The 27193-nt window shown below is 38.1% G+C and overlaps 2 protein-coding genes across 2 annotated transcripts in view; both read left to right on the top strand.

The window, feature by feature from the left end:
* Nucleotides 1-1458: 1458 nt before the first annotated feature.
* On the top strand, nucleotides 1459-15911 carry poglut1 (protein O-glucosyltransferase 1). Its single transcript, XM_061978657.1, has 11 exons — nucleotides 1459-1590; nucleotides 2119-2203; nucleotides 4509-4652; nucleotides 4726-4861; nucleotides 4930-5051; nucleotides 5128-5187; nucleotides 6489-6588; nucleotides 12404-12462; nucleotides 13625-13792; nucleotides 14148-14204; nucleotides 14292-15911. Exons 1-11 carry the CDS (start codon nucleotides 1518-1520, stop codon nucleotides 14446-14448), a joined length of 1161 nt encoding a protein of 386 aa, XP_061834641.1. The 5' UTR covers nucleotides 1459-1517; the 3' UTR covers nucleotides 14449-15911.
* A 682-nt stretch (nucleotides 15912-16593) lies between these two features.
* Nucleotides 16594-27193, top strand: part of timmdc1 (translocase of inner mitochondrial membrane domain containing 1) — a 41645-nt gene continuing 31045 nt past the window's right edge. Inside the window, exon 1 of the mRNA XM_061978658.1 lies at nucleotides 16594-16730. The gene's annotated coding sequence lies outside the window, so the exon portion shown is untranslated. The remainder of the gene's footprint in view (nucleotides 16731-27193) is intronic.

The raw sequence follows: 27193 nt of genomic DNA on the forward strand, positions 1-27193 counted from the left end.
TGAATGACTGAGCATTTCATGGAATCTACTTTTATACCCAATCATGGCACCCACCTGCTCCGAATTTGCCTGTTCACCTGTGGGATGTTCCAAATAAGTGTTTGATGAGCATTCCTCAACTTTATCAGTATTTATTGCCACCTTTCCCAACTTCTTTGTCACGTGCTGCTGGCATCAAATTCTAAAGTTTGAACATCAAATATGTTGTCTTTGTAGCATATTCAACTGAATATGGGTTGAAAATGATTTGCAAATCATTGTATTCGGTTTATATTTACGTCTAACACAATTTCCCAACTCCTATGGAAACGGGGTTTGTATATACACATATACTGTATATATGGATACATATATACATACACATGTATATGTGTATATATACATATATATATTTATATATGTATATATATACATATATATATATATATAACCCCACACACATAAGTAGTGTATGTATATGCTGTATGTGTGAACAACATATAAGTATATATGTACATGTGTGTGTACTATATGTGTGAACAACACTACAATTTAACATTTAATGTTATCATTGTTCATGTTATGCACTTTGAGCCCCTTACAGTACTCTAGTCTACTATACTATATTACCTTACCTCAGTGCTTCTCAATTATTTTGTTACACCCCTATAGGCAGGGGCGCCAGCAGGGATTTTGGGCCCCATGAAAAGAATCTTTACAGGGCCCCCAACACAGTGTCATTATTTTTTCTGTATTATAATTTCATCATCATTAGGGGCCTCTCTGGGCCCCCCTCCATCATGGGCCCCTAGAATCCGTTTCCTTTACCCCCCCTTTTCGGCGCCCCTGCCTATAAGAGAAAAAAATATTTTGCCACCCCCACTCTCCACCGCGTCTATAAAATTATTACACTTCTGCATAACATGGTATCCTTATTAACATTAAAGAAAACAAAAAAAGAGGAAAGAAATGCAGAACAATTCACAACAAAGAATAACTTTATTAACAGGGGTTAGTGCTTGTGCCACCCACCTCCAAAGACATGCACCTGGGGATAGGTTGATTGGCAATACTAAATGGGCCCTATATGTGAATGTGAGTGGGAATGCTTCTCTGCAGGCCCGGCCCTAATCAATCTGGCGCCCTAGGCAAGATTTTAGGTGGCGCCCCCCCACATCGGCAGTGAAGTGTATATACTCACAAGAACCCGAATAGCTTTGTCTTTGACCTTTTTTTTTTTTACTTACAACTATACCTAATATATAAAGGGGTGGAAAAGTGACTATTACCTGCAGGGCAAACATTAGCTAACCAGAAGGCAATAATGTAAACAAAAAACACCTGCTTAAAATATCTAATACAAATGTCCCTGAGGAATGTAACGCATGGTTCCCTAACTTACGGAGTCACACGAGCACCCCCAGGGGGAAGGGGAGGGGTTACCGTGACGACCAAGCTCAGACAGAAGTAGTAGATCCAAGAGGAGCAACAAGTGCCTTCTTTGTGCGCGGCAGACAAAGCTTGTCGATTGCGGAAAGATGGAGCGTGACTGTGTGTGGGTCTTTCTACTGCTGTTGCAAGTGTGTTTTGTATATTCGCCATGCGAAGCAGGTATTTGATTCAAAATTTTCTCCTCAAAAAAATTTCAAACCTTGGCTACGTTGCTCACGCTCTTAGTGCTCTTTTTAATTCAACATTTAGCATGCCAGTCTATCATTACTAGGGCCGAGCTAAACTATAAAAAGCACCAACCACTCATTAACTGTCATATTTCTGCACAAGTGTGCGTTTCATCTCCATCATAAGTTAACACCAACTGTTCAATTAAAGTTTAATTATACTTGTTTTCTTCGATAAGTTTCACCAGTTAGCATGCTAACTCCGAGCTAACCTGTTTTGAAGTGTCACGAACCATTCTTTCTTTCTTTTGTTTATTTCGAACATGAACACACTTACAGCATAATACATCACACAATTTCATATCATTTCATTTTACATCATGCCCGAAAAGGAGTAGGAAGAAGCAACGCTTATTTAATCCTCCCCCATTGGTTATTAATGAGCGACTGTCTGTATGTACTATGTTTGCTTTACTTCCCCATATACTAACATTAAAACATTCTCTGTTTCTATTAACAGGACAACGGGAAATCATGGACAAAACATCTGAGGCGGTTGCAGTGTACACTCAATGCAGCTCTGCCAACTGTAGCTGCCATCTAAGGTTATTGTGATTTTTAATTATTAATCATTATTAACTTTGATACGAGGGGTAAAGTAGGGATATATAATCACCTGCTGCTGCAAATGATGAACAGTCCATCATCTTTATGGTAGCTTTTTTTAATGCAGTAACATTAAAATGTTGAAGTTATTACATTAATTGCATTTCTAAGGAAATACAATGTATGAATTATTGCTATAATGAACTGAAACATTTTTTTTTAATTGATCTGATTGTAAATTTAATTAATACAATTTGAAAGATATGGACATGCACCTGGGGATAGGTTGATTGGCAACACTAAATTGGCCCTAGTGTATGAATGTTGTCTGTCTATCTGGTTGGCCCTGTGATGGGTGGCGACTTGTCCAGGGTGTACGCCGCCTTCCGCCCATGTGCAGCTGAGATAGGCTCCAGTGCCCCCCGCATCCCCGAAGGGAATAAGCGGTAGAAAATGGATGGATGGAACATTAACATGTTGAAGTTATTCCATTAATTGCATTTCTAAGGAAATAAAATGGATAAAATATTGGTAAAATGAACTGTAAATACATTTTTTAATTGATCTGATTGTAAATTTAATTAATACGGGGGCGGTATAGCTCGGTTGGTAGAGCGGCCGTGCCAGCAACTTGAGGGTTGCAGGTTCGATCCCCGCTTCCGCCATCCTAGTCACTGCCGTTGTGTCCTTGGGCAAGACACTTTACCCACCTGCTCCCAGTGCCACCCACACTGGTTTAAATGTAACTTAGAGTTTGGGTTTCACTATGTAAAGCGTTTTGAGTCACTAGAGAAAAGCGCTATATAAATATATTTCACTTCACTTCACAATACAATTTGAAAGATATGGACATGCACCTGGGGAGAGGTTGATTGGCAACACTAAATTGGCCCTAGTGTGTGAATGTGAGTGTGAATGTTGTCTGTCTATCTGTGTTGGCCCTGTGATGAGGTGGCGACTTGTCCAGGGTGTACGCCACCTTCCGCCCATGTGCAGCTGGGATAGGCTGCAGCGACCCCAAAAGGGACAAGTGGTAAGAAATGGATGGATGGAATTTGTGGCTTGTCCCACTTCCTAAAATCAGGCTTTACCATAAAATATAATAATTCAAATCCTTCTGAAACGTATTTATGTTACTTCTCATGCAAACTACGTTATTTTATTTTATTTTTGTTTTGTTTTTAAAAAGAGGTTCACACTTCACAGTAGCGCTGCTCCTGGGTTTTCATTCAGTCCTGTTACCCTAACCTAATTCATTGGCTCCTCTAAAAATGTGGAATATTCCACAAGTAAAAGTTAATATAGTAATGTTGTGCTTTTAATGTCTTCATAAGGATAAACATACTTAATCAGAAGGCGACCAAATACATATTTCCCCACTATATATATATCTGTGTTGGCCCTGCGATGAGGTGGCGACTTGTCTAGGGTGTACCCCGCCTTCCGCCCATGTGGAGCTTTGATAGGCTCTAGCACCCCCGCGACCCCAGAAGAGACAAGCGGTAGAGAATGTGTATAAATATGGGGAAACAACTACAAATGTGCGCTTCATTCACTAACTGTGTTACATAAAAGATCAATTAGAATAATACATAATGTTGGATATAGAGAACATACAAAACCTTTATTTATTAAATCACAATTATTGAAATTCAACGATTTGGTGCATTTGCAAACAGCTAAAATTGTGTATAAACCAAACTATAATCTGCTACCGAAGAATGTACAACAATTCTTCTCAACAAAAGAGGAGAAATATAACTTTAGAGGAACATCTAATGTAAAACATTTGTATGCTCGTACAACACTTAAAACCTTTAGCATATCTGTGTGTGGAGTTAAACTATGGAATGAATTAACCAAATAAATCAAACAAAGCACCAATAAGATTCAGTTTAAGAAACTGTTCAAACTACAAGTGTTCACAAAGTACACAGAACAAAAATTATGATGAACATGTTGAATCCTTTTTTTCCCCTTTTTTTATTGAGACAAAGATTATTTATGTATTTAATATTTGTTTGCTTACTATGGTATATTATTTATTTATTATTAATTTGGTCACTGTTCTGTTACAGAGAACAAGGAAATTGGATAAAATTGCTATGGTATGAAAAGGGATTAAATAAGCTCTGCTTCTTCCTACTCCTTTTCGGACGTGCTGTAATGAAACAACTGGAATTGTGTGATGCATTATATTGTATCGTATGCATGTTCGAAATAAACTGAAACTGAACTGAACTGACATATGGATGGATGGATATATATTCGTATATATGATTTGTGTACAACTTTCTGCCTTAGGGTCCTTGAGCAAGACCTGGGTCCCTTTCAAAGAGGAATTTCAAAGGATCTCATGGCTCGGACAGTTGAAAGAGGAGTGGGCACCCACTACCAGATCATAGATCATAAATTGTACAGGGAACGCAACTGCATGTTCCCAGCCAGGTCTGTTCTGCCAACAACAGGCATTATATTGAATTCAGCAGACGGATTGATTATTATTGTTTGGTGTGTGCAGGTGCAGTGGGGTGGAGCATTTCCTATTAGAGCTGATTGACAGGTTACCTGATGTAGAGATGGTGGTAAATGTCAGGGATTATCCTCAAGTTCCAAACTGGGTGCAGGCCATCTTCCCAGTTTTCTCCTTCAGCAAGGTTAGTATGTGCAAAAACACGCTCCATTTTACAGTAACAGGTTATGTATGTGGGTGTGACGTGACTAGACCTCAGACTACCACGACATCATGTACCCAGCATGGACGTTCTGGGAGGGTGGTCCTGCTGTGTGGCCCATATATCCCACTGGACTAGGAAGATGGGATCTAATGAGGGACCATCTTAAAAAGTAAGGCTTAGAAGGTCGTTGATATAATGTTTAACGATAACATGGTGATGTCATAATCAATATATTGATGTTTCAGATCTGCTGCTCAGTGGCCATGGCACTACAAAGAGTCCAAAGGATTTTTCAGAGGTTCCAGGTTGGTTCCTCTCATTCATCCATGCATCCATTTATTTTCCCCTCAGGATTGCGAGGGGGGGTTAGCCTATCCCATGTCCATAGCAAAAGTCCACTCTTCTCTATGATCTTTTCATTTTCACATGTGACATCTACGGTGGATAACAGGTACAACCACGAGGCAACGTCCACACGCTACACACACAAATCATATAAAGGGAAACTGCACTTTTTTGGAGTTTTGCCTATCGTACCCAATCATTATGAGAGACATGACGAAATATGTTTTTTTTAATACATATTTAATACATTCCATTACTCTTAAATAAACGTAAATGAAAGTCTGCTTATGATGGAGTCAATAGGAGGTCCTCTAGTCCGTGCATAAAAACCTCCAAAAGCGCCAACAATAATACTGTTTTTACATTTTGTGACCTGAATATTAACCAAGTATTAATGATAAAATCGACCAATGGATATCCAGCAACTTTTTGCATCTTAACGCTAAGAAAACAGAAATGTTGATTATCGGTCTTGCTAGACACCGGCACTTATTAATAAAACCACTTTAACATTTGACAACCAAACAATTATACAAAGCGACTCGGTAAAGAATCTCTATTCTCTTCGGCACAACTCTCATTTGAGTCACACATTAAGAATGTTACTAAAACAGCCTTCTTTCATCTTGGTAATATTGCTAAAATTTGTCCCATTTCGTCCATCACCGACGCTGAGATCCTTTTTCATGCGTTCGTTACGTCTTGTCTCGATTACTGTAACGTATTACTTTCGGGTCTCCCTTTGTCTAGCATTAAAAGATTAAAGTTTGTACAAAATTTGGATGCTAGACTTTTGACAAGAACAAGAAAGTTTGCTCGTTTAAGGCCTACACTGGCTCACCTGCACTGGCTTTCTGTGCACTTAAGATGTGACTTTAAGGTTTTACTACTTATGTATAAAATACTAAATGGTTTAGCTCCATCCTATCTTGTTGATTGTATTGTACCATATGTCCCGGCCAGAAATCTGCGTTCTAAGAACTCTGGTTTATTAGTGATTCCCAGAGCCCCCAAAATAAGTGAGCACGCGTGTATATGTATGTACATGTATATATATATGTGTATATGTATGTATATACATACACATGTACATGTATGTATGTATATATATATATATATGTGTGTATTAGAAAGTCCTATACTAGTGACAACTTCAGTTAAATACAAATTTGTCATGTTGCATAGTTGGGTCGCATTTTTACTGTATTGATTGACTATTTACCAGTGTGGTGAGCTCCTTTTCTGATTTGTGTCCTTTTAGAACCAGTTCAGAGCGTGACCCTCTGGTCCTCCTTTCTAGAGCAATGCCACAGCTGGTTGATGCAGAATATACCAAGAACCAGGCCTGGAAGTCTGACAAGGTCCAAGTCTCTCTATCTTCATCTTATCTGTATTTTCAGGCTTTTTCATGTTTTCAATGCATGTTTGTAACCAACTAATATAATCACATACAAATTATGTTCGCAGGTGTATTAATAGGCTTTTTAAAAGCAGTTTTCTTTAGTTTCTGGTGGCTGCTAAGGTTTGATGTGTTGAAGCTTGTTTTTCCCTACTTGGTCAATGTTTGCAGAACATTTGGTCAAAATAACAAGTTAAAGTCTTCCTCTGAAACAGAAGTAAATAGCACGTTGGAGAAAATGAGCGTTTGATTTGCTCACCCTAACCCACCTACGGCACAGTACAAGTATTCTCGCTTAATTCGGAGTGTATTGGTTTTTTCGGTTATCTGACATATTTTTAATTTTAGCGGATTTATTGGTGTGGCTTCATAATTTCATATATCAGTTTGCTATTTGTCATGCACCCCTTCTTATTAGCGTTATTGCTATTGTAAGTACCGTATTTTTCGGACTATAAGTCACAGTTTTTTTCATAGTTTGGTCCAGTGCGACTTTTATGTTTTTTTCCTTTTTCACTATGCATTTTCGGCAGGTGCGACTTATACTCCGGTGCGACTTATACTTCGAAAAATTGGTATATATACATATATTTTCTTAATTTAACTTTTATTTAACCAGTAAAGTCCTACTGAGATTAAAAACATTTTTTTCAAAGGAGTCCAGGCCACGAGGCAGCAAAATATACAGTTGCATAAAAATACATGTCATACACATTAAGAAAAACAGTTACAATTTAAAAACGTCATCCCAAGTGCTCTCAATCTGGACTTAAAAGGGTTCACTGAAATAAACTCAGTTATTTTCCAGTCCTTTTGCAACATGTTCTATGTGAAAGGAGCAGAGTATAAACAAAAGCCTTTTTTTCCCCAGTTCTGTGTGTGCAAATGGAACAGTGAGCAACAAATGATCATCACTCCTCCGTGTGATTAAGTCACAAATCTTGGAGGGCAGTAGACCAAGCATTGCCTTATAAATAAAGGTATAACAATGACCCAGCCTCCTGAAGGACAAAGAATGCCATCCCACTCAAGAATACAGCTCACAATGATGGGTCAAAGCCCTACAGTTAGTAATGACACAGAGAAGCATGATATAAAGTGGCAACCTTATGTAGACATTGAGCAGAGGCATTAATGTACAACAGGTATCCATAATCCAAAATAAATAAAAATGTTGCCGTGACGAGTCTCAAAAGAAAAACTAAATTTATTTCAAAAGAAAAAGCCCAATTTGAATGTAAGTTTTTTCACAAGATTGTCTATAGAGGGCAGGGGTGTCAAACTCAAATACAGAGTGGGCCAAAATTTAAAACTGAACAAAGCCGCGGGCCAAGGTTTAACAAATTAACCTTTTAATAGGGACCCAAACAAGTTTTTCATTGAATATTGAACAAGCAAGGCTTGTATAACTTTATAGTGACATGCAAAATCGAGTTTCTAATAATAATAATAAAAAAATATCAATGGCATATCAAATACAATTTAAATAAAAATTGAATGCCTCTTTTCTATTTGCAGCCTTCTGAGGTAAATATCAACATTAACTTTTTCCACAGGCTAATAAATTAGAAATAAAATAACAATAAATAAACCAACCATTCAGGACTTTAAACTGCTCAGTTTGCAACACACAGATCTAATCTGATGTGCCCAAGCCAGATACCTGCCATCTTTTCTTGGATGCTAATTCATTAATGTTGGGGCTCAGGCTTTGAGCTGAGGCATCTTTCATTATCGAACGAAGTTGTTCATCAGTCATTATACCTCGTAGTCCACCCGGACCACCTCATAGTCCACCCGGACCACAGTCTTGGGGGCGTGCTTTAAAGGCACTGCGTTTATCATCCTCCACGAGCTGTCCTGTCCCCCCCCCCCTCCGTGCGTCGGTTGAAGTGGGCGGGGTTGTGGGGGGCGGGGTTTGGTGGTAGCGGTGGTGTATATTGCAGCCCGGAAGAGTTAGGGCTGCATGGGATTCTGGGTATTTGTTTTGTTGTGTTTATGTTGTGTTACGGTGCGGATGTTCTCCCGAAATGTGTTTGTCATTCTTGTTTGGTGTGGATTCACAGTGTGGCGCATATTTCTAACAGTGTTAAAGTTATTTATACGGGCACCGTCAAAGTAACCTGTATCGCTGTTGGCCAAGTATGCGTTGCATTCACGCACATATTATGTGACTGGGCCAGTATTCGCTGGACTGGGTGAAAAGCGGACGTGACGATTTTTGGGAGGGGCACTGAAATTTGAGAGTCTCTCAGGAGGGTTGGCAAGTATGAGAATTAGCAGTGAATGCGGTGTTACCGCGGCACCGCCGCTGAATATAATCGGCGGGCCAGCTCTATTGTTAATTTGATATCGCCTCAAGGGCCAAGTGAAATTACACGGCGGGCCAAATTTGGCCCGCGGGCCAGAGTTTGACACCCATGATATAGGGGTAAAAAGTCAGGAAGTCATCAAGCAAAATACTGAGGTATTTGTACGTGTGAACCACCTTTATGACATTTGCCTCAAGAGTAGATACTAAGGGAATAGTTTGAGGAACCTTCAGTCTTTGAAAACAACATTATTTTTGTCTTTTCAGTATTGGGGACTACTTTTAGCTGCAGAAATGTGTGCTGGACCACATCAAAGCTTTCTGCTGAGATTCTACAGCTTTAGCAGGGTTCAAAACAAAGCAGTAAATGATTGTGTCATCAGTGTAAAAATGTCAGACACATTTTGTCCTAATTCATTAATATACCTGTACATGATGAACAGAACGGGTCCTAATATAGAACCCTGTGGCACCTCCTTGTGGACATTCAAAAATTGACAACACAGAGTGTCAAATTTAATACACTGGCTCCTGTCAAATAATTTGTGAATCAGGAAATAACATGATTAGATAGTCCTATACAAAGAAGCTTATGCTTTAAAGTAACATGATCCACAGTGCCAAAAGCTTTTGACAGATCAATAGAAAGGGAAGCACAATATTGTTTTTTGTCAAGAGCAACAACTATGTCATTTATCACTTTTGCAGCAGACGTGATGGTACTGAATTTTTTCCTGTAGCTGGACTGTAGTTGATAAATAATTTTATTAAAGATCAGGAACTATTTTAGTTGATCACAGACAAGAGATTCAATAACATTTGACAGGACACACACATTTGATATTGGCCTATAGTTAGTTAAAACAGCTGGATCCCCGCCTTTTAATAGAGAGGTAACAAAAGCTGATTTCCAAACGAGTGCGATTTCTTTGTTCTGGATTGAACGATTAAAACGAACTGTAAAATGCTGTGCTACAGTAAGAAGGGGATTCATACGTCCCCATTTGTCAAGGTTTACCTGACACACGAACATGACAAATTTAGGGGGGTAACCATCCACATGAGCCACCAGATGGCAGTAGAGTGTGATTCTTTAAAGGTGTTTAGTGGCAATTCCAACTTTGACCACAGCGTCAGTTGTTATCTAGAGTGATGCTTTCCATCATTTTCAGCAGACTGCATCGCAAAAATTTTAACACCCCTCTCTTAGTTTCACGTGAGATCTACCTAGGAATAGGGCTGTATGAATCCCTTCCCTACGATACATAATTAGCGCCCATTTTCAAGAAGTAGGGCTTTATCAAGTCTGGTCCAGGGGGTTTTCTGTGAGCTAATACTTTAAGAGCTTTATGCACTTCCTGCACAGTAAAATGAACACAATTAAAAAGCTCTCCAGAAGACATTAGAGGTTCTGTGCAGGGAGTCACAGGGCCTGCTCCTGTGGGACAAACAACGAACCAGAAGCTACCAAATGCTTGTTAAAGCTCTTTAAGGCCTCAGTCCTATCATAGACAAGGACAGAGTCTTTTAAGACATATTTTGGAAGAGCCTGCGGTCTAGAGTTAATCACTTTCCAAAATTAATGTAGGTTGTTGAGGTTTTCTGTTGTGTAATATTCTGATTAGCCTTATTGATAAGAGAATTACATTTATTTCTTAAATGCCTAAAATTTGACCAATCCGAGCAGAATCGTCTTTCCTGGTTTTGGCCCATGCCACATTTTGGTGATGGATGGACTCTGACAATTCTGGAGAAAACCAGCAGTTGGACTCTGAATTTCCTGATAGAAGCATGTTTGTTTACAATTTTCATAAAACTTTCCAAGAAATATGCCCAAGCCAGCTCGACATCTGGCAACAGACTCAATTGCCCTCAATTAACCAAAGACAAATCATGATAAGCTTGTTCATTAAATGTTTTTATATTTCTCTTACAAATAATATGCAGATTGCATTTGGGGATTTCAGTGTTCCTGCAGGTAGCAACAACACAATGATCGCTTAAATCATTGCAAAACACACCCAATGATTAGAACTTTTGAGGGACGTTTGTTAGGACTAAGGCAATCAGAGTAGACATATCAGGACTCTTTACATTTGGCTTTGTAGGTAGGTTGACCAACTGGCTAATGTTAATAGAGCCACAGAAGGATTTAAATTCACCAGAAACTGCATTCAGCCAGTCCCAGTTTAAGTCTTCGGCCAATGAGAGTTTATCATAATTTAATTTGGACAAAATGCTGTAAGGATGATAATGCTTCCGTGGTGGCAGATGGAGGCCTGTACCACCACATTCAAAGCCAAAAACTCAATTTGCTTAGAAATAGACTAAGATTAAACAACTGCTACATCCTTATTATATTATATAGATTTTCCTAGCTTGTGTTCTATGAACTGAATAAAAAAATATGGTAAGAATAAGAACAGTTATATTGTATTATTTGACACCCTGATAAAGCATTATATACATGTAAAATAAACTTTAGTTGTAAAAAAATAAGCTTGTTGGAATTTTGGGGAAGCCATATGCTGGAATAGTGACATGACTTTCACTTGACAACCACTCTTAAATGTTTGCTATAATGTCATTAAGGAACTTAATGATTTCAAGCACAAAGCTGTATAGAACACATTTTAACACAAGTATTTTTAAAGCTGCTGTATATCACAGATATGTGGCTTCCTAAAGAGAGCTCTCGTAGCAACAAGCTGCAACTATTACCGTATATTCCGCCCTTATTCCGGTGTAACCTTGTAAACTATGCCCCATTATTACACACGCATACAACAAAAAGATAAGGTTATGTTACAAAAACATCCATCAATTCATCCATTCTCTAGTGTTTGGAAATGTGTATGCTTTCTTTTACCAGTTCAACAGGAATGTAAAAGTCACTGCAACATCAAATTTTAAATCCTTTATTTCTCGACCATCTCTTGTGTTTATACAAGCACGACATGCGTTTTCATTCACACAAGTCAGTGGTAACTGACAGCCTGATATCATATTCGACTAATAGCAACTTTTAACTTGTAAATATGACACGTATACATTTATTAATTAATTCTCTTCACTTACACCGCTATTGGCAACATATGCTAGTTATTGCCGGTGTTCTATTTTCTGCATGACATAAATAGACTTAGACTTAGACTTCGACTTCCTTTTTATTGTCATTCAAATTTGAACTTTACAGCACAGATAAGAACGGAATTTCGTTACATAAGCTCATGGTAGTGCAGGATAAAAAAGCAATAAGGTGCATATATAAATATATAAATAATATATAAATATATATATATATATAAAATAAATAAATATATATAAATAAATAAATAGATTACTGTACAGATAATGTAATATGGATCCTGTGACATACAGCAGCTTTAAGTGTGTTCATACTCTCATGGGTTAATTTGTACTGATTTTTTTGGTTTGTTTCCATTGTTCAAATCTTTTATTCTAGGACACTCTCGGGAGACCGCCAGCCAAAGAAATCCCATTAGTTGACCACTGCAAGTACAAGTAAGCCGACTAAAACTCTTTATGTAGTTTCTTCTTGCATAAAAAGTCCACATTTTATTAAAAGCAGCAATAACTCATCTTTATGGCCACTGTACTGTGTACGCTGGTAAAGAAAACTTACTATTATTATTAGAGATGCCCGATAATATCGGCCTGCCGATATTATCGGCCGATAAATGCTTTAAAATGTAATATCGGAAAATATCGGTATCGTTTTTTTTTTATCGGTATCATTTTTGTTTTTTTGTTTTTTAAATAAATCAACATAAAAAACACAAGATACAATTAGTGCACCAACCCAAAAAACCTCCCTCCTCCATTTACACTCATTCACACTCATTCACACAAAAGGGTTGTTTCTTTCTGTTATTAATATTCTGGTTCCTACATTATATATCAATATATATCAATACAGTCTGCAAGGGATACAGTCCGTAAGCACACATGATTGTGCGTGCTGCTGGTCCACTAATAGTACTAACCTTTAACAGTTGATTTTACTCATTTTCATTAATTACTTGTTTCTATGTAATTGTTTTTATATTGTTTTACTTTCTTTTTTATTCAAGAAAATGTTTTTAATTTATTTCTCTTATTTTATTTATTTATTTTTTTTTTTAAAGGACCTTATCTTCACCATACCTGGTTGTCCAAATCAGGCATAATAATTTGTTAATTCCACGACTGTATATATCGGTATCGGTTGATATCGGTATCGGTTGATATCAGTATCGGTAATTAAGGAGTTGGACAATATCGGAATATCGGATATCGGCAAAAAGCCATCATCGGACATCCCTAATTATTATTATCACTATAATTATTTATATTATTTCAGCTGCTAAATCACCATTTTGAGAGCTATACCGTTCTGTAAAACGTTTCACATTCATCATAACAGGATGCACAACAACATTGTATTTTACTGTATTGTCACATATACTGTATACACCTACTGTAAGATGTACAGGTAGTCTGCCATTTTGGTTCAGATGTGACATTTTTGAGAAATGTATTTTCTGTGTAATGTAATGCCAACCATGTTTATTTTAATTTGTATAATATGTCGTGCGACAAAAGGCTTTGTTCTTAATGTTATTAGTATGTAATTTCAGATTTAAAAATGTTTCTCAAATATTTATTTCCTCTCCTTCCTCCTAAGATTTTTATTCAACTTCCGAGGCGTGGCGGCAAGTTTTCGCTTCAAACATCTCTTCCTCTGCGGCTCGCTGGTATTTCATGTGGGCGATGAATGGCAAGAGTTCTTCTACCCACAGCTTAAACCCTGGGTCCACTACATCCCCGTCAAGCAGGATCTGTCTGATGTCAGGTACCTCAGCAAGCTTCTTCACTTTTTATACCAATAACACTAGTATTCATACAAGCATGGTCTTTTTTTTCCCACATGCTGTCACTGTATAACATCACTCAAAATGGATGTTAATCAAAGACCGAAGTAAAGGTGAAGACTGTCCAACAGTCACTTTGCAGCATTTCCATGTGGATTTAAAACATGTTTTAAAGAACTTCTGCTTCACAATAAATGCTTTTAGTGCATTTTGTTATGTGTCATCATAGTATAAAAAAATACTATTTAAGACTAATTTTAAAAAATGGGTATTCCATTTTCAGCAAAGTACTAAACAAGATGAGCCACTGACATTGCACTAAAAATGTGTTCACAGAGAACTATTACAGTTTGTCAAAGACAACGACGACATTGCAGAAGAGATTGCCATCAGGTCAAGTATAAATATACTGTGATTGGACCCCTAAATTCGTATTTCTACGTCTGTGCTGATAGTTATGTTCTCATTTTCTCCTCACAGAGGTATGGAGTTCATTGCGGAGCATCTGCAGATGCAAGATATTTCCTGCTACTGGGAGAGACTCCTCACTGAGTTTAGTCATTTGCTCTCCTACCAACCCCAAAGACGCAACGACTACAGTCAGATCTTGCCCAAGCACCGCAACACTGAGCTATAATAAAGACACTGCAGAAACAAGGGAGGGAATTGCAGTGAATGGAAACAACCGACCCATCCACCCATTTTCTACCACTTGTCCCTCTTGGGGTAGGAGTGGTAGTAAAGGGGGTGGGGGGCTGGAGCCTATCCCAGCTGCACAAGGGTGGAAGGCAGCTGGGTACACCCTTTACAAGTCATTGAAGGGCCGACACAGATAGACAAGCATCCACACTCACCACACTAGGCCATTTTAGCATTGCCACCATTTAATGTAAATACAGCTGAAGTCATAGTCAGGTCGGGCTTATACCGCCACGGGTAAGATGTACCCCCGTGCTACCTGCCGCATTCGGGCAGATGGGGCTCGTAAACCTGGTAAGGCAGCCCATCTAGGAGAAGGAAATCTCCAATCTCAAAACCACCGCTGCCTTGCGGTCAACCCACTTGAGGGTAAGGCTAAGGGAGTAAACCCTGACAGAAAATCAGGAGCCGGAGTCATGAAGGCGGTTTGATGTTGTAGCGTCATTCCGGCAACTCCTGTGGCGTCGCTGGTGCCAAGTTGTATCGACATTCGTCGCTCCCTTGGATCCACCAGCCATGCGGAGAGGGGGGGGCTTGCTGCCTGGACAACAGCTTGCCCTCCATAGTTCCATGTCCAGGCCATGTAGATTCACTGGAGAGGTCACTCCAGCAGATACCGGTTCTAAGCCCATCTGATTGGCGAAGGAAACAGGTGCCAGGGGCCATCTCCGTCCTTGGGATGGACCATCCCAGTGAGACCCCCCACCCCTCTTTTCGATCTACCCCATCGTCTCCCGAGACAGAAGGATGCCAACGACGACAGCTGAAGTACATTAATCTTTAGTTGTAATATTTTACAATTGTTTGTATTAGATGCAGTGTTCTTGTTTGAAATGGGAGCTTAATGTTGAATATGTTTTAATATTCACAGTTGTGGGGGAACAAGTTTGTGTTTTAATGGTTAGCAAATGTGTTAAAGATGATTCATAGATAGTAATGTGAGCAAAAAGCTATGGTAATGTCATTGATCAAACAACAGCAGGAGGTTTAGTTTCTTAGCTGTTTTGCCAATAACGTATGGCACGTTAATACATTCTTGAACTGTCATCAGTATTTGTATGTTCAGTTACGTTAACTGCGATTAAACCGTTGGTTTTATGGCACTTTGAATTCTTGGAATGCAACACGGATGTTTGCTACAGTGATGAGTGTGTCCTCCACCACACGGGGGCACTGTGTTTTTATGTCGCTGCTATTGTTTAGATTTTAGTCACGTCCCATCCATGAAACATGCTTGGTGGTCAAGCGAGCTCTGTTCCCAATAGGTACTAGGCTCCATTTCGACTTTCTCGATGAAGAAATGCCCTATACTTGTGTTGTTTTCGGCTGTACGAATCGTGAAAAGGGTGTATTCAGCGAGTCTAAATAAAATAAAATAAAGCAAATGTGAGAAAAACCCAAGTTACTAGAGGCAAGTAATTAAGCTTTCAGCACATACACAATTTTGACATCTATAATTAAAATGTGATAAAGGCAGGGGAACACGCTTTTTTTGATTGTTTGAGACTTTTATTAGTATATTGCACAGTACAGTACATATTCCGTACTATTGACCACTAAATGGTAACACCCGAATAAGTTGTTCAACTTGTTTAAGTCGGGGTCCACAATCAATTCATGGTAATTCACGCTACTTGTAAGCGAGCGTGCAACAACAATCACACTTGGCATGGCAGCATAGACGTGAATTTAAATCATGTAATGCAACCTTACCCGAGGAAAAACGATGCATTTATCCGAGAGAGTCTTGATATCAATGTTTTTGACCCAGCCACAAACAAAGAAGTTGTAGACCTCCGTGTTTTTCCAAGTTTCCATCTGTTTTGTCGTGTATAATTTTTAAAGTTAAATTACCAATGATTGTCACACACACACCGGTGTGGTGAAATTTGATATCTGGGGCACACAATTTCGAAATGTGTAGGAACACAACCGATGTATATTCCTTAATATCACTCGACTAATCTTCATATGGATCTATTCTGTTGCTTACTTAGATTTTTTTTTGCTCGTATCTGCCTTTTGCACGAAGATTTAAGCCTCTTTTATACTCAGTATAGTTCGCGCGCTGCTTGCCGTACACCATCAATCTTTGCTTGGTTGACTACCACTGGTTTTCACTTCCGGGATATAATCACGTGACTGAATACAAAGCAATCGAACAGTTGAGCAGTCGAAGAGCAAGGGCAACGATAACTACTTCATCAACTTCACGTTAAGGTATGCACATTAAATGAAACTAACACAAAATATTCAGAACTGTAATTGGTATTTTCTTCAAGTGCCTGAAATTATGTGCTGCACCTTCATTGTAAGTTCAACCTTAGACTTCGAACTGAGTGAGGACCTTGATGGCTAACGCTAGCGATTAAGACAACCATCACTGACAAAATTCAAAAATGCGTCAAATACATAATTTAATATACACCCGCTATCTAATGTTGTAATATTGCATGTAACGTTTTAGTCGGAAGTATCTGAAGGTGAATGTTGCAGTTCAGCTAGCAACACGCTGCTAAACAGTCTCGGCATTATCGGCATAGTCCCTTAAGTTAACATGTAAATTAATACATGTTTTGATTGATTGATATATTTTTATTTCAAATATGCATAAAAACAAGAGCAAACCTGATCCAATACAGTACTATAGCCTTAACAGACATTATAACAAAATGAAAACAATGGAAAAGAAAAAACAAAAACAAATGAGCATTGGACTTTCTTTTTCTTTTCTTTTTTTTACATATTTGAAAAGGAGTGAGAAGAAGTTTACACTTATTTAATCCCACCCCCTTTCTTTAAATCATAAATTACTCTGAGCTAGAACTACCTGTTCACTCAATGTACAAACTTAATGAACTTGTATATACATAAATTATAGATATATACATACATATGCACACTACACACATACATAGCCACACCATTACCACTAGTGATCATGGAAATGGTATGATGCCACCACAGCAACACCACTGCCTCAATGGGCAGCCCGACACTCTTCTGTAACATAAACAAGCCAATATCAAAGCCCTTCTTCATCTCTGTACCTCTGGAATACCATGTACCTATACTTCCTTTTAAACTGGTTTATGTTTGGACATTGCTTTAACTCCACATTCAAACCATTCCATAATTTCACTCCACAAATTGAAATACAAAAACTTTTAATGGTCGTTCTATAACTAAGCATTTTGAAATTTAAATTCCCCCTTAAATTATAACCGCCCTCTCGTGTGCTGAACAATTTTTGAATGCTTCCTGGGAGTTTATTTATTTTGGCTTTATACATTATTTGTGCAGTTTGATACAAAATAATATCATTAAATTTTAATATTTTTGACTGTAAGAATAGTGAGTGAGTATGGTCCAGATATCCAACCTTGTTGATGATGCGTACAGCTCTTTTCTGAAGTGTAGTTATTGAATTTAATGAGCTTTTATAATTATTCCCCCAGACTTCCACACAGTAGGTTAAGTATGGTAAAACTAATGAACAGTAAAGAATGTGGAGTGATTTGTGATCCAGAACCTGCTTTGCTTTATTTATTACTGAGATGCTTCTTGACAGCTTAGATTGTACATGTTTTATATGTGATTTCCAGTTAATTTGATCGTCAATTGTAACTCCAAGGAATTTTATTTCAAAAACCCTTTCAATATCCACCCCATCTATTTGTATCTGCACCCTTGTTTCACGTGTCCTCTTTCCAAACAGCATGAACTTAGTCTTAGTCAGGTTTAATGACAATTTATTGTAGTCAAACCAAGTTTTTAGTTTACTCATTTCTTCCATAATGACTTCTTGCAATTGATTTAAGTCATCCCCTGAGCAAAAAATATCAGTGTCATCAGCAAATAACACTAATTTCAATAATGTAGACACTTTACATATATCATTGATATATAGGATGAACATTTTTGGCCCCGACACTGACCCCTGGAGGACACCACAAGCAATATCCAAACACGATGAACAGCAATCCCCCAACTTCACAAACTGTTGTCTCTTATTTAAGTAACTTTTAAGCCAATCTAGTACAACTCCCCTAATTCCATACTTTTCCATTTTATTGATTAATATATCGTGGTTAATTGTGTCAAATGCTTTTTTTAGATCAATAAATATTCCCATTGCATATTGTTTCTTTTCTATGGCATTTGTGATTTCCTCTATTGTTTCAACTATTGCCATTGATGTAGATCTGTTTGATCTAAACCCATATTGACAGTCAGAGAGTAATTTATGTTTTTCTATAAATGCATCTAACCTGTTATTAAATAGTTTTTCTAATATTTTAGAGAATTGTGGAAGTAAAGAGACGGGTCTATAGTTTGTGAAGTGGTGCTTGCTCCCAGTTTTAAACAGAGGTATAACTTTAGCTATTTTCATTTCATTTGGAAATGCGCCGGTTTGAAATGACAAATTACAGATATATGTTAATGGTTTTGATATCCCTGTAATGACCTTTTTTACCAATGCCATACTAATGTCATTGGAGTCAGTGGACATTTTGTTCTTACATTTGTTTACAATATCCAACACTTCTTCTTCACCCACTGCATTTAAAAACATAGAATTGGGATTTCTCTCCAACAATCCCTCCATATTTTTACCAGTTGTCCGTGGATCTGGGATTTTTTTTGCAAGTTCGGGTCCAATACTTACAAAGAATTTATTGAAGGCATTAGCCACATCTTCCATATTATCATTTTCTTTATCATCATTCGTGAAATACGTTGGATAGTTAATTGAAGAGGTACTGTTTCTTATAATACTGTTTAATAAATTCCATATTCCTTTGATATTGTTTTTATTATCATCTAGTAATTTCTTATAATAATCTCTCTTATTTGACCTTATAGCATGAGTTAATTTGTTTTTATATTTTTTATATTTATAGTCTGCTTCTTTTGTTTTCAATCTTATAAATTCCCTGTAAAGAGTGTTTTTCTTTTTGCAAGCATTTTGTAATCCCTTTGTGATCCAAGGACAATTAGTATATTTTCTTTTACTGGTGCATTCTTTTATTGGGCAATTTTTATCATATAGTGACCTAAATATTCTCAAGAATATATTGTAAGCGCTATTAACATCACCATTTTCATAAATTACATCCCAATTCTGCTCCAGTAAATCATGTTTAAATGAACTAATAGATTCCTCTGATCTCGTTCTTCTGTATTGGGTTGGCTTTTCTAATTTTTTTGTCCTGTAGTTTCCATTAAATATCAGAAAAACTGGGAGGTGGTCAGTGATATCTTTGATCAATAGCCCACTTACGGTCTTATTCTCAATATCATTAGTGAATATGTTGTCGATTAGAGTGGCAGAGTGGGACGTAATTCGACTGGGTCTGGTGATTTTGGGATATAAACTCATACTGTACATTGTGTCAATGAAATTATCTATATCATTATTTTTACTGGGATTTAACATGTCAATATTAAAGTCTCCACAAATGAAGACAGCTTTATTAACATTACTCTTCTTTGAAAACAAGCATTCCTTCTAATCTGTAAAACATTCAATGCTTGTACCTGGCGATCTGTATATACAACTAATAATGACATTTCTACTTTTTTTCCATACAAATTTCAACTGTTAGACATTCAAGTAGGTTATCAACCACAGTTGTCATATCATCCAGACGTTTGAATCTCAAGGTGTTATCCACATAGATTGCCACCCCTCCACCCCCCTTGTTTTGTCTATTCATATTAATAAAGTCATAACCATCCAGTTCAAAATCTGTCACTTTTTCACTGTTAATCCAAGTTTCAGATACTGCAATTATGTTAAATGGTTGAGAAAAGGTGTGTAAATAGTCCTTGATGTCCTTGAAATTCCTGTTTAGGCTTCTACTATTAAAATGGATAATGGACAATTTGCCTTTAGTAATAATATTCTGGTTGTACTGTTCATTGGTGTAGTAGCAGCAGTTCTCATTGATATTGAGGAGGAAATTATTGTCCGGGTCTATATCATGTTCCAAGTCTTGTAGGTGGTGCTCAGTGTATTGAGATGCTTTCAACTGTACATTGTCATATTCACTTACCAACTGAATTATGTGGCTAGTGTCATCTTGCGTATTGTCAATGTGTGTCATGATTGTGTTTAATCACTTTTACCTTACAGTCCAGTTCAAACGTCATATTCGTTCAGATCTTCGATGTTTCTAATCACCAGCACTTTGGCGTTCTCCGGAGTACCGTTGAGTTTGATGAATACTTTACAGTTTGCAGTCCAAGTTTGTAGAATTTTCTTCTCTTCCTCATTTGGCGTGCTTTTCGGGCTATATCAGCATTTCGTTTGGTCAAATGGTCGTTCATATACACGGTTGTTCCTTTTAGCTTTCTTCCCTGTTTTAGCAACGCGTTCTTGTTCTTTCTGTTTACAAATCTCAGGACTACGCTTGGCTTGTCGTTTGTTCCTCTCCTGGGCAAAAGGTGACATGCTTCGATACTGTTACAGTCCAGTTGTATGTCCTTGGACTGCATGAATACCGCCACCTGTCGCTCCATTGAAATGATATCCAACTCCGCCGGCTCCTCTCCATTCGCTGGGTTTACTGCTCGTGCGTAAGACCGGGGTTTGATGCTAAGTCCGGTGATGATCACATCATTAACCCGTGTGTACTGCTCAATATCAGCAACTCTGTTCTCCAGGATTGCGATTTTCTTATCTTTCTCCAGATTGTCAGCCCTCATCTGATCCAGCTGCACAACAAGGGCCATGATGGTTTTTTGCTGCTCCTTGATCGTAGCAACTTCCTCGATCAGAGTGTCGATTTACTTTTTAAGTTCGCTATAATCAGCCTTGGGCGCCATCTCGTCTTTGTAACAGCGCACCGGCTAGTTACTCCAGATATGCACTTGTTAAATTAATTGCAAACTTTCTCCTTACATTATTAAACTTAAATGTTTGGAGTAAAATTCGCGAGCGCCGGTTCAGCTACCGGAACAGGAAGTTGTTAACAACCACCGTTAGTTAGCAAGCTACATTGTTGACTCAATCACAGTTAGTATTTCATTGAGTTAAAATTCATTTAATTCATTGCAGCGTAAGCTACTTTTCCGAAACCCTCATTTTCGTCAATGAAGTTAGACAGGATGTAACGCACAGCGCTTTTATTTTGAAGGCCCAAAGTAGGTTGACCTCTTGACTGCTGTAGTCAAGAGTGTGTGACGGTGAGAAGAAGTTGGGTGTCAAAGTGCCTCCTGAGTCTTGACAGCTGCCCTTCTTCATGTTGAGCTTTCACAACGCCATTTCTTCACCTTCATAAGACCCTCGGCTATTACTCAATCAATCAATCAATGTTTATTTATATAGGCCTAAATCACAAGTGTCTCAAAGGGCTGCACAAGCCACAACGACATCCTCGGTACAGAGCCCACATAAGGGCAAGGAAAAACTCACCGCAGTGGGACGTCGATGTGAATGACTATGAGAAACCTTGGAGAGGACCACATATGTGGGTAACCCCCCCCTCTATGGGAGACCGAAAGCAATGGATGTCGAGTGGGTCTGACATAATATTGTGAAAGTCCAGTCCATAGTGGATCCAACATAATAGTGAGAGTCCAGTCCATAGTGGGGCCAGCAGGGGACCATCCCGAGCGGAGACGGGTCAGCAGTGCAGAGATGTCCCCAACCGATGCACAGGCGAGCGGTCCACCCCGGGTCCCAACTCTGGACAGCTAGCACTTCATCCATGGCCACCGGGCCTGTGTGTCTCCCCCTCCACAAGGGAGCGGGGGGCAGAGGAGAAAATAAAATAAACGGCAGATCAACTGGTCTAAAAAGGGGGGCTATTTAAAGGCTAGAGTATACAAATGAGTTTTAAGATGGGACTTATATGCTTCTACTGAGGTAGCATCTCTAACTGTTACCGGGAGGGCATTCCAGAGTACTGGAGCCCGAATAGAAAACGCTCTGTAGCCCGCAGACTTTTTTTTTATTTTACTAGTGCATTACTATTGCTGCGAGAATGTTGAAGTGTCTACTATATGTATGTACTGTATAGGACACATAAGTAGGGGGTTTATGAGAAGTGGTGTAGTGTTTCTTCTTCTTCTTTTCTGGTTTACTGGCGGTTGGAAAGCAACCTTCTGGTGTGCATTACCGCCACCTTCTGATGTGGAGTGTGGACCGAGATGGAAACCTACTCTATATTCTTTTGTTTAACCCGGTCTTTAAAAAATATGTATGTAATGCTTTGTAACCTACGTGTTCGGAGTGCAATCCTAAAATATCTTCCACTACTAACCTAACCTTCTCTTTCTCTAACTTATTTCCTTTTCTCTATTGTATTAACTACAATGTATTAAAACATGTCCTACACTTTCTGTCTGATGACAACATTCACAAAGTCATGTATTATGTTTCTCTATCAAGTTCAATGAACTATTTAGATATGTTTGTCCTAATCTCATTCTATTAATAATGTCTTCTTCCTTCCTATTTCTATTGCCTCCTCTCATTACATCTACTCTCCTCTGGACTTTGTAATACTCCCTACCTTTTCTTTCCTTATTCCAACTATCTCACCACTTTTTATTGTGTTCTATCTTAACTATATTCTTCACTTCTTCTTTACTGTGGTTAATCTCCATGTTTACTTCTGTTTTAGTGGTTGCTGGCTTTGCGTACCTGTCTGATAATTCATTCCCCTCAACTCCTACATGAGCACAAACCCAGAGAAATGTTATATATATATATATACATACATATACATACCTGGGCAAATTAAGGCTCGGGGGCCACATGCGGCCCTTTAAGCTTTTCAATCTGGCCCGCCGAACATTGTCAAATATTTTTTTTTAGATCTTTAAGATGGAAAGTGTAGCTGCCATTATGATGTGCAGTGATGTTTCAAACGACCGTAAGTCTTGAACTATACAAAGTATTTAAATGGTTGGAATTTGCACTTTTGCATGATATACTAGTTACTATGGTAATCTAATTAGTTACTATGCTAATCTAATTAGTTACTATTGTAATCCAATTAGTTACTATGGTCATATAAGTCACATCAGCTCAGAAGAGGCACCAAGCAGTGTGGGTGGGGAGCATTTCCACAGAGTGTTTCCAGAGCGGCCAGTCTGAAATGTGGGTGTCAGGGACAGACGTAGAAGGATATTTTTACAACAAAGTTCTAAAGCTTAGTGATGTATCAGAGATATCAGATTGTAGGTGGGGGGTTTTTACCCTTCACGTTCATATTTGATCTTGTTTGTTGCATTTTTGTTGCGTTTCGCTTGATTGTAAAATATGTGGATGGAGAGGGGATGTGAAGTTCATATGTTGTCAATATTCAGTGTTTTATCCCTCATAGTTAATATTGTCAATCCCTCATTCTTTATTTTCATGTACATTCTAGGTGTCTCATTCAGTCAAAAAGTGTAAAATTCCATTCCGTTTTTTAAAGGCGGTCTGTCATAACGTTTTTAGCTTTCAATCAGACATCATTGTGAGGTTTTGTATTAGTGTTCCTAAAAATAGATACACCGGCCCCCAGACACATTTTTTTTCTCTAAATTTGGCCCCCAAGTCCAAATAATTGCCCAGGCTTGTATATATGTGTGTAATGCTACTTTTAATTATTAATTAAAAGTAGTAATGTTCCTTCTTTGTATATCCTATTATATAATTTCAAAACCACTTATTTGCCGATGTTACCTACGTTTTTGATCATCTGGTAACTCACCTGATCTTTTCCTGGGGTCGTATTTTTAACCTTTTACAATATTCGAACCATTTCATTCGTAGAATATTTCATATCTATAGTGTTTCTGAAGCCATCATCGTTATCATCAGTCATTTCCCAAATATTTAAATCATTTGTTTCTTCTCTCGTTTCTATTTCTTCATTTCTCAAATTATCTTTGCTGTGCACTTTAACAAATGTTTTTGCTAAAAGTTCTGTATTTTCTTTATTTCCTACCACACATCGTGTGCCATCTTTCATCACATGATGTTTATGTTCTCTTCTAATCTGATGGGGGCGGCGTAGCTTAATTGGTAGAGCGGCCGTGCCGGCAACTTGAGGGTTCCTGGTTCGATCCCCAGCTTTCGCCATCATAGTCACGTACGTTATGTCCTTGAGCAAGACACTTCACCCTTGCTCCTGATGGGTTGTGGTTAGGGCCTTGCATGGCAGCTCCCGCCCTCAGTGTGTGAAAATAGTGTTAAAGCGCTTTGAGTACCTTTTAAGGTAGAAATGTGCTATACAAGTTAGTATAACCCATTTATCCTAATTTACCATTGATCATTCCCCACACCTGGCCTAATGGAGTAGTTCTATTTATAGATTCACAAAATGTTCTCCAATAGCCTTCTTTTTCGTCTTGTTAATAACGTACCTTACTTTAGCTTGGTTCCTCTTATACTGTATTATAACCTGAAAATGATGCGTTGTTGTTAATATTCTGAATGCTTTATTCCGTTCTTTTATTGCGTCGGTGCACTCTTGGTCCACTACGGCACTATTTTGCTTCTTTTCCCTATTCTACTCCTTGGTATGCTTTGTTTAGCTGCTTCTATTATGCACTTTGTAATATCTGTATTAAGTTGCTCAATGTCTTGATTTATATCAACCTCCTTTAATTTAATGTCCGTAACTTTCCTAAAATTTTCCAAGGCTGCATTATTGTACCTCCATCTTCCACCAACAAATTAAATCCTCTTCAAATTCACTCAGGAGTCAAGCGCGTCATTCAAAAGACCAAACCCATTCTTATCCCTCCAGCGACCTACCCGGAAATGTGGCCGCTACTATCAATCAATAGTATATAGCTGTCTGTCTGTGTGTCAATCGGTTGGTCGATTGAGCGCTGTCAACTTTTTTCATTTGGATTAATCACATGTTACTACTTGCTTGCGAAATTTAAGTTAACTTAAAAAAGACCACAATATGTGTACACACATGCTATTTTATTTTCAAAATGTCATGCAGGCAAAATTTTTTTAAATGTTTTACTTGAGTGCACATTATTTGCTCAAAATGTGGTAACAGTTTCATCTGAAGTCCATTCAGGGTGTAGTTTGTCGTAAAATTTGCCAGCGAGCACACTCGTCGCATTGACCTTCTTTCAGATAACCATCCGCGGTTAGGGTAAAGGAACATATATGGTCAAAACAAATTGCGAGATTAATCTGCACACATACATGATTAATGTGATAACGTTTTGTGATTAATCACAAGTTAACATGTTATTTTTGACAACACTAATATATATATATATATATATATATATATATATATATATATATATATATATATATATATATATATATATATATATATATATAATTATGTAACCCTAATATACACATTCTAAATGGTGTCTGTAATAAAAAAAAATAACACGTAGACATTTGAAAGGGTATTAACTGTGAACACTTTTATACAAACCCTGTTTCTATATGAGTTGGGAAATTGTGTTAGATGTAAATATAAACGGAATACAATGATTTGCAAATCCTTTTCAACCCATATTCAATTGAATGCACTACAAAGACAACATATTTGATGTTCAAACTCATAAACTTTTTTTTTTTTTTGCAAATAATAATTAACTTAGAATTTCATGGCTGCAACACGTGCCAAAGTAGTTGGGAAAGGTCATGTTCACCACTGGGTTACATGGCCTTTCCTTTTAACAACACTCAGTAAACATTTGGGAACTGAGGAGACACATTTTTTAAGCTTCTCAGGTGGAATTCTTTCCCATTCTTGCTTGATGTACAGCTTAAGTTGTTCAACAGTCCGGGGGTCTCCGTTGTGGTATTTTAGGCTTCATAATGCGCCACACATTTTCAATGGGAGACAGGTCTGGACTACAGGCAGGCCAGTCGAGTACCCGCACTCTTTTACTATGAAGCCACGTTGATGTAACATGTGGCTAGGCATTGTCTTGCTGAAATAAGCAGGGGCGTCCGTGGTAACGTTGCTTGGATGGCAACATATGTTGCTCCAAAACCTGTATGTACCTTTCAGCATTAATGGCGCCTTCACAGATGTGTAAGTTACCCATGTCTTGGGCACTAATACACCCCCATACCATCAGAGATGCTGACTTTTCAACTTTGCGCCTATAACAATCCGGAGGGTTCTTTTCCTCTTTGGTCTGGAGGACACAACGTCCACAGTTTCCAAAAACAATTTGAAATGTGGACTCGTCAGACCACAGAACACTTTTCCTCTTTGTATCAGTCCATCTTTGATGAGCTCAGGCCCAGTGAAGCCGACGGCGTTTCTGGGTGTTGTTGATAAACGGTTTTCGCCTTGCATAGGAGAGTTTTAACTTGCACTTACAGATGTAGCACCCAACTGTAGTTACTGACAGTGGTTTTCTGAAGTGTTCCTTAGCCCATGTGGTGATATCCTTTACACACTGATGTCGCTTGTTGATGCAGTACAGCCTGAGGTATCGAAGGTCACGGGCTTAGCTGCTTACGTGCAGTGATTTCTCCAGATTCTCTGAACCCTTTGATGATATTACGGACCGTAGATGGTGAAATCCCTAAATTCCTTGCAATAGCTGGTTGAGAAAGGATTTTCTTAAACTGTTCAACAATTTGCTCACGCATTTGTTGACAAAGTGGTGACCCTCGCCCCATCCTTGTTTGTGAATGACTGAGCATTTCATGGAATCTACTTTCATACCCAATCATGGCA

The sequence above is a fragment of the Nerophis lumbriciformis genome, linkage group LG01, assembly GCF_033978685.3.
Source record: "Nerophis lumbriciformis linkage group LG01, RoL_Nlum_v2.1, whole genome shotgun sequence".
Taxonomy (NCBI): Eukaryota; Metazoa; Chordata; class Actinopteri; order Syngnathiformes; family Syngnathidae; genus Nerophis; species Nerophis lumbriciformis.

Bases quoted from the DNA above. Each gene is read 5' to 3' on its own strand.
- poglut1 (XM_061978657.1), top strand. From the start codon at position 1,518: ATGGAGCGTGACTGTGTGTGGGTCTTTCTACTGCTGTTGCAAGTGTGT. The intron at 5,188-6,488 runs GTTGGTTCCTCT...GTGTCCTTTTAG, and splicing joins GGATTTTTCAGAGGTTCCAG to AACCAGTTCAGAGCGTGACC. The intron at 12,463-13,624 runs GTAAGCCGACTA...CTTCCTCCTAAG, and splicing joins GTTGACCACTGCAAGTACAA to ATTTTTATTCAACTTCCGAG.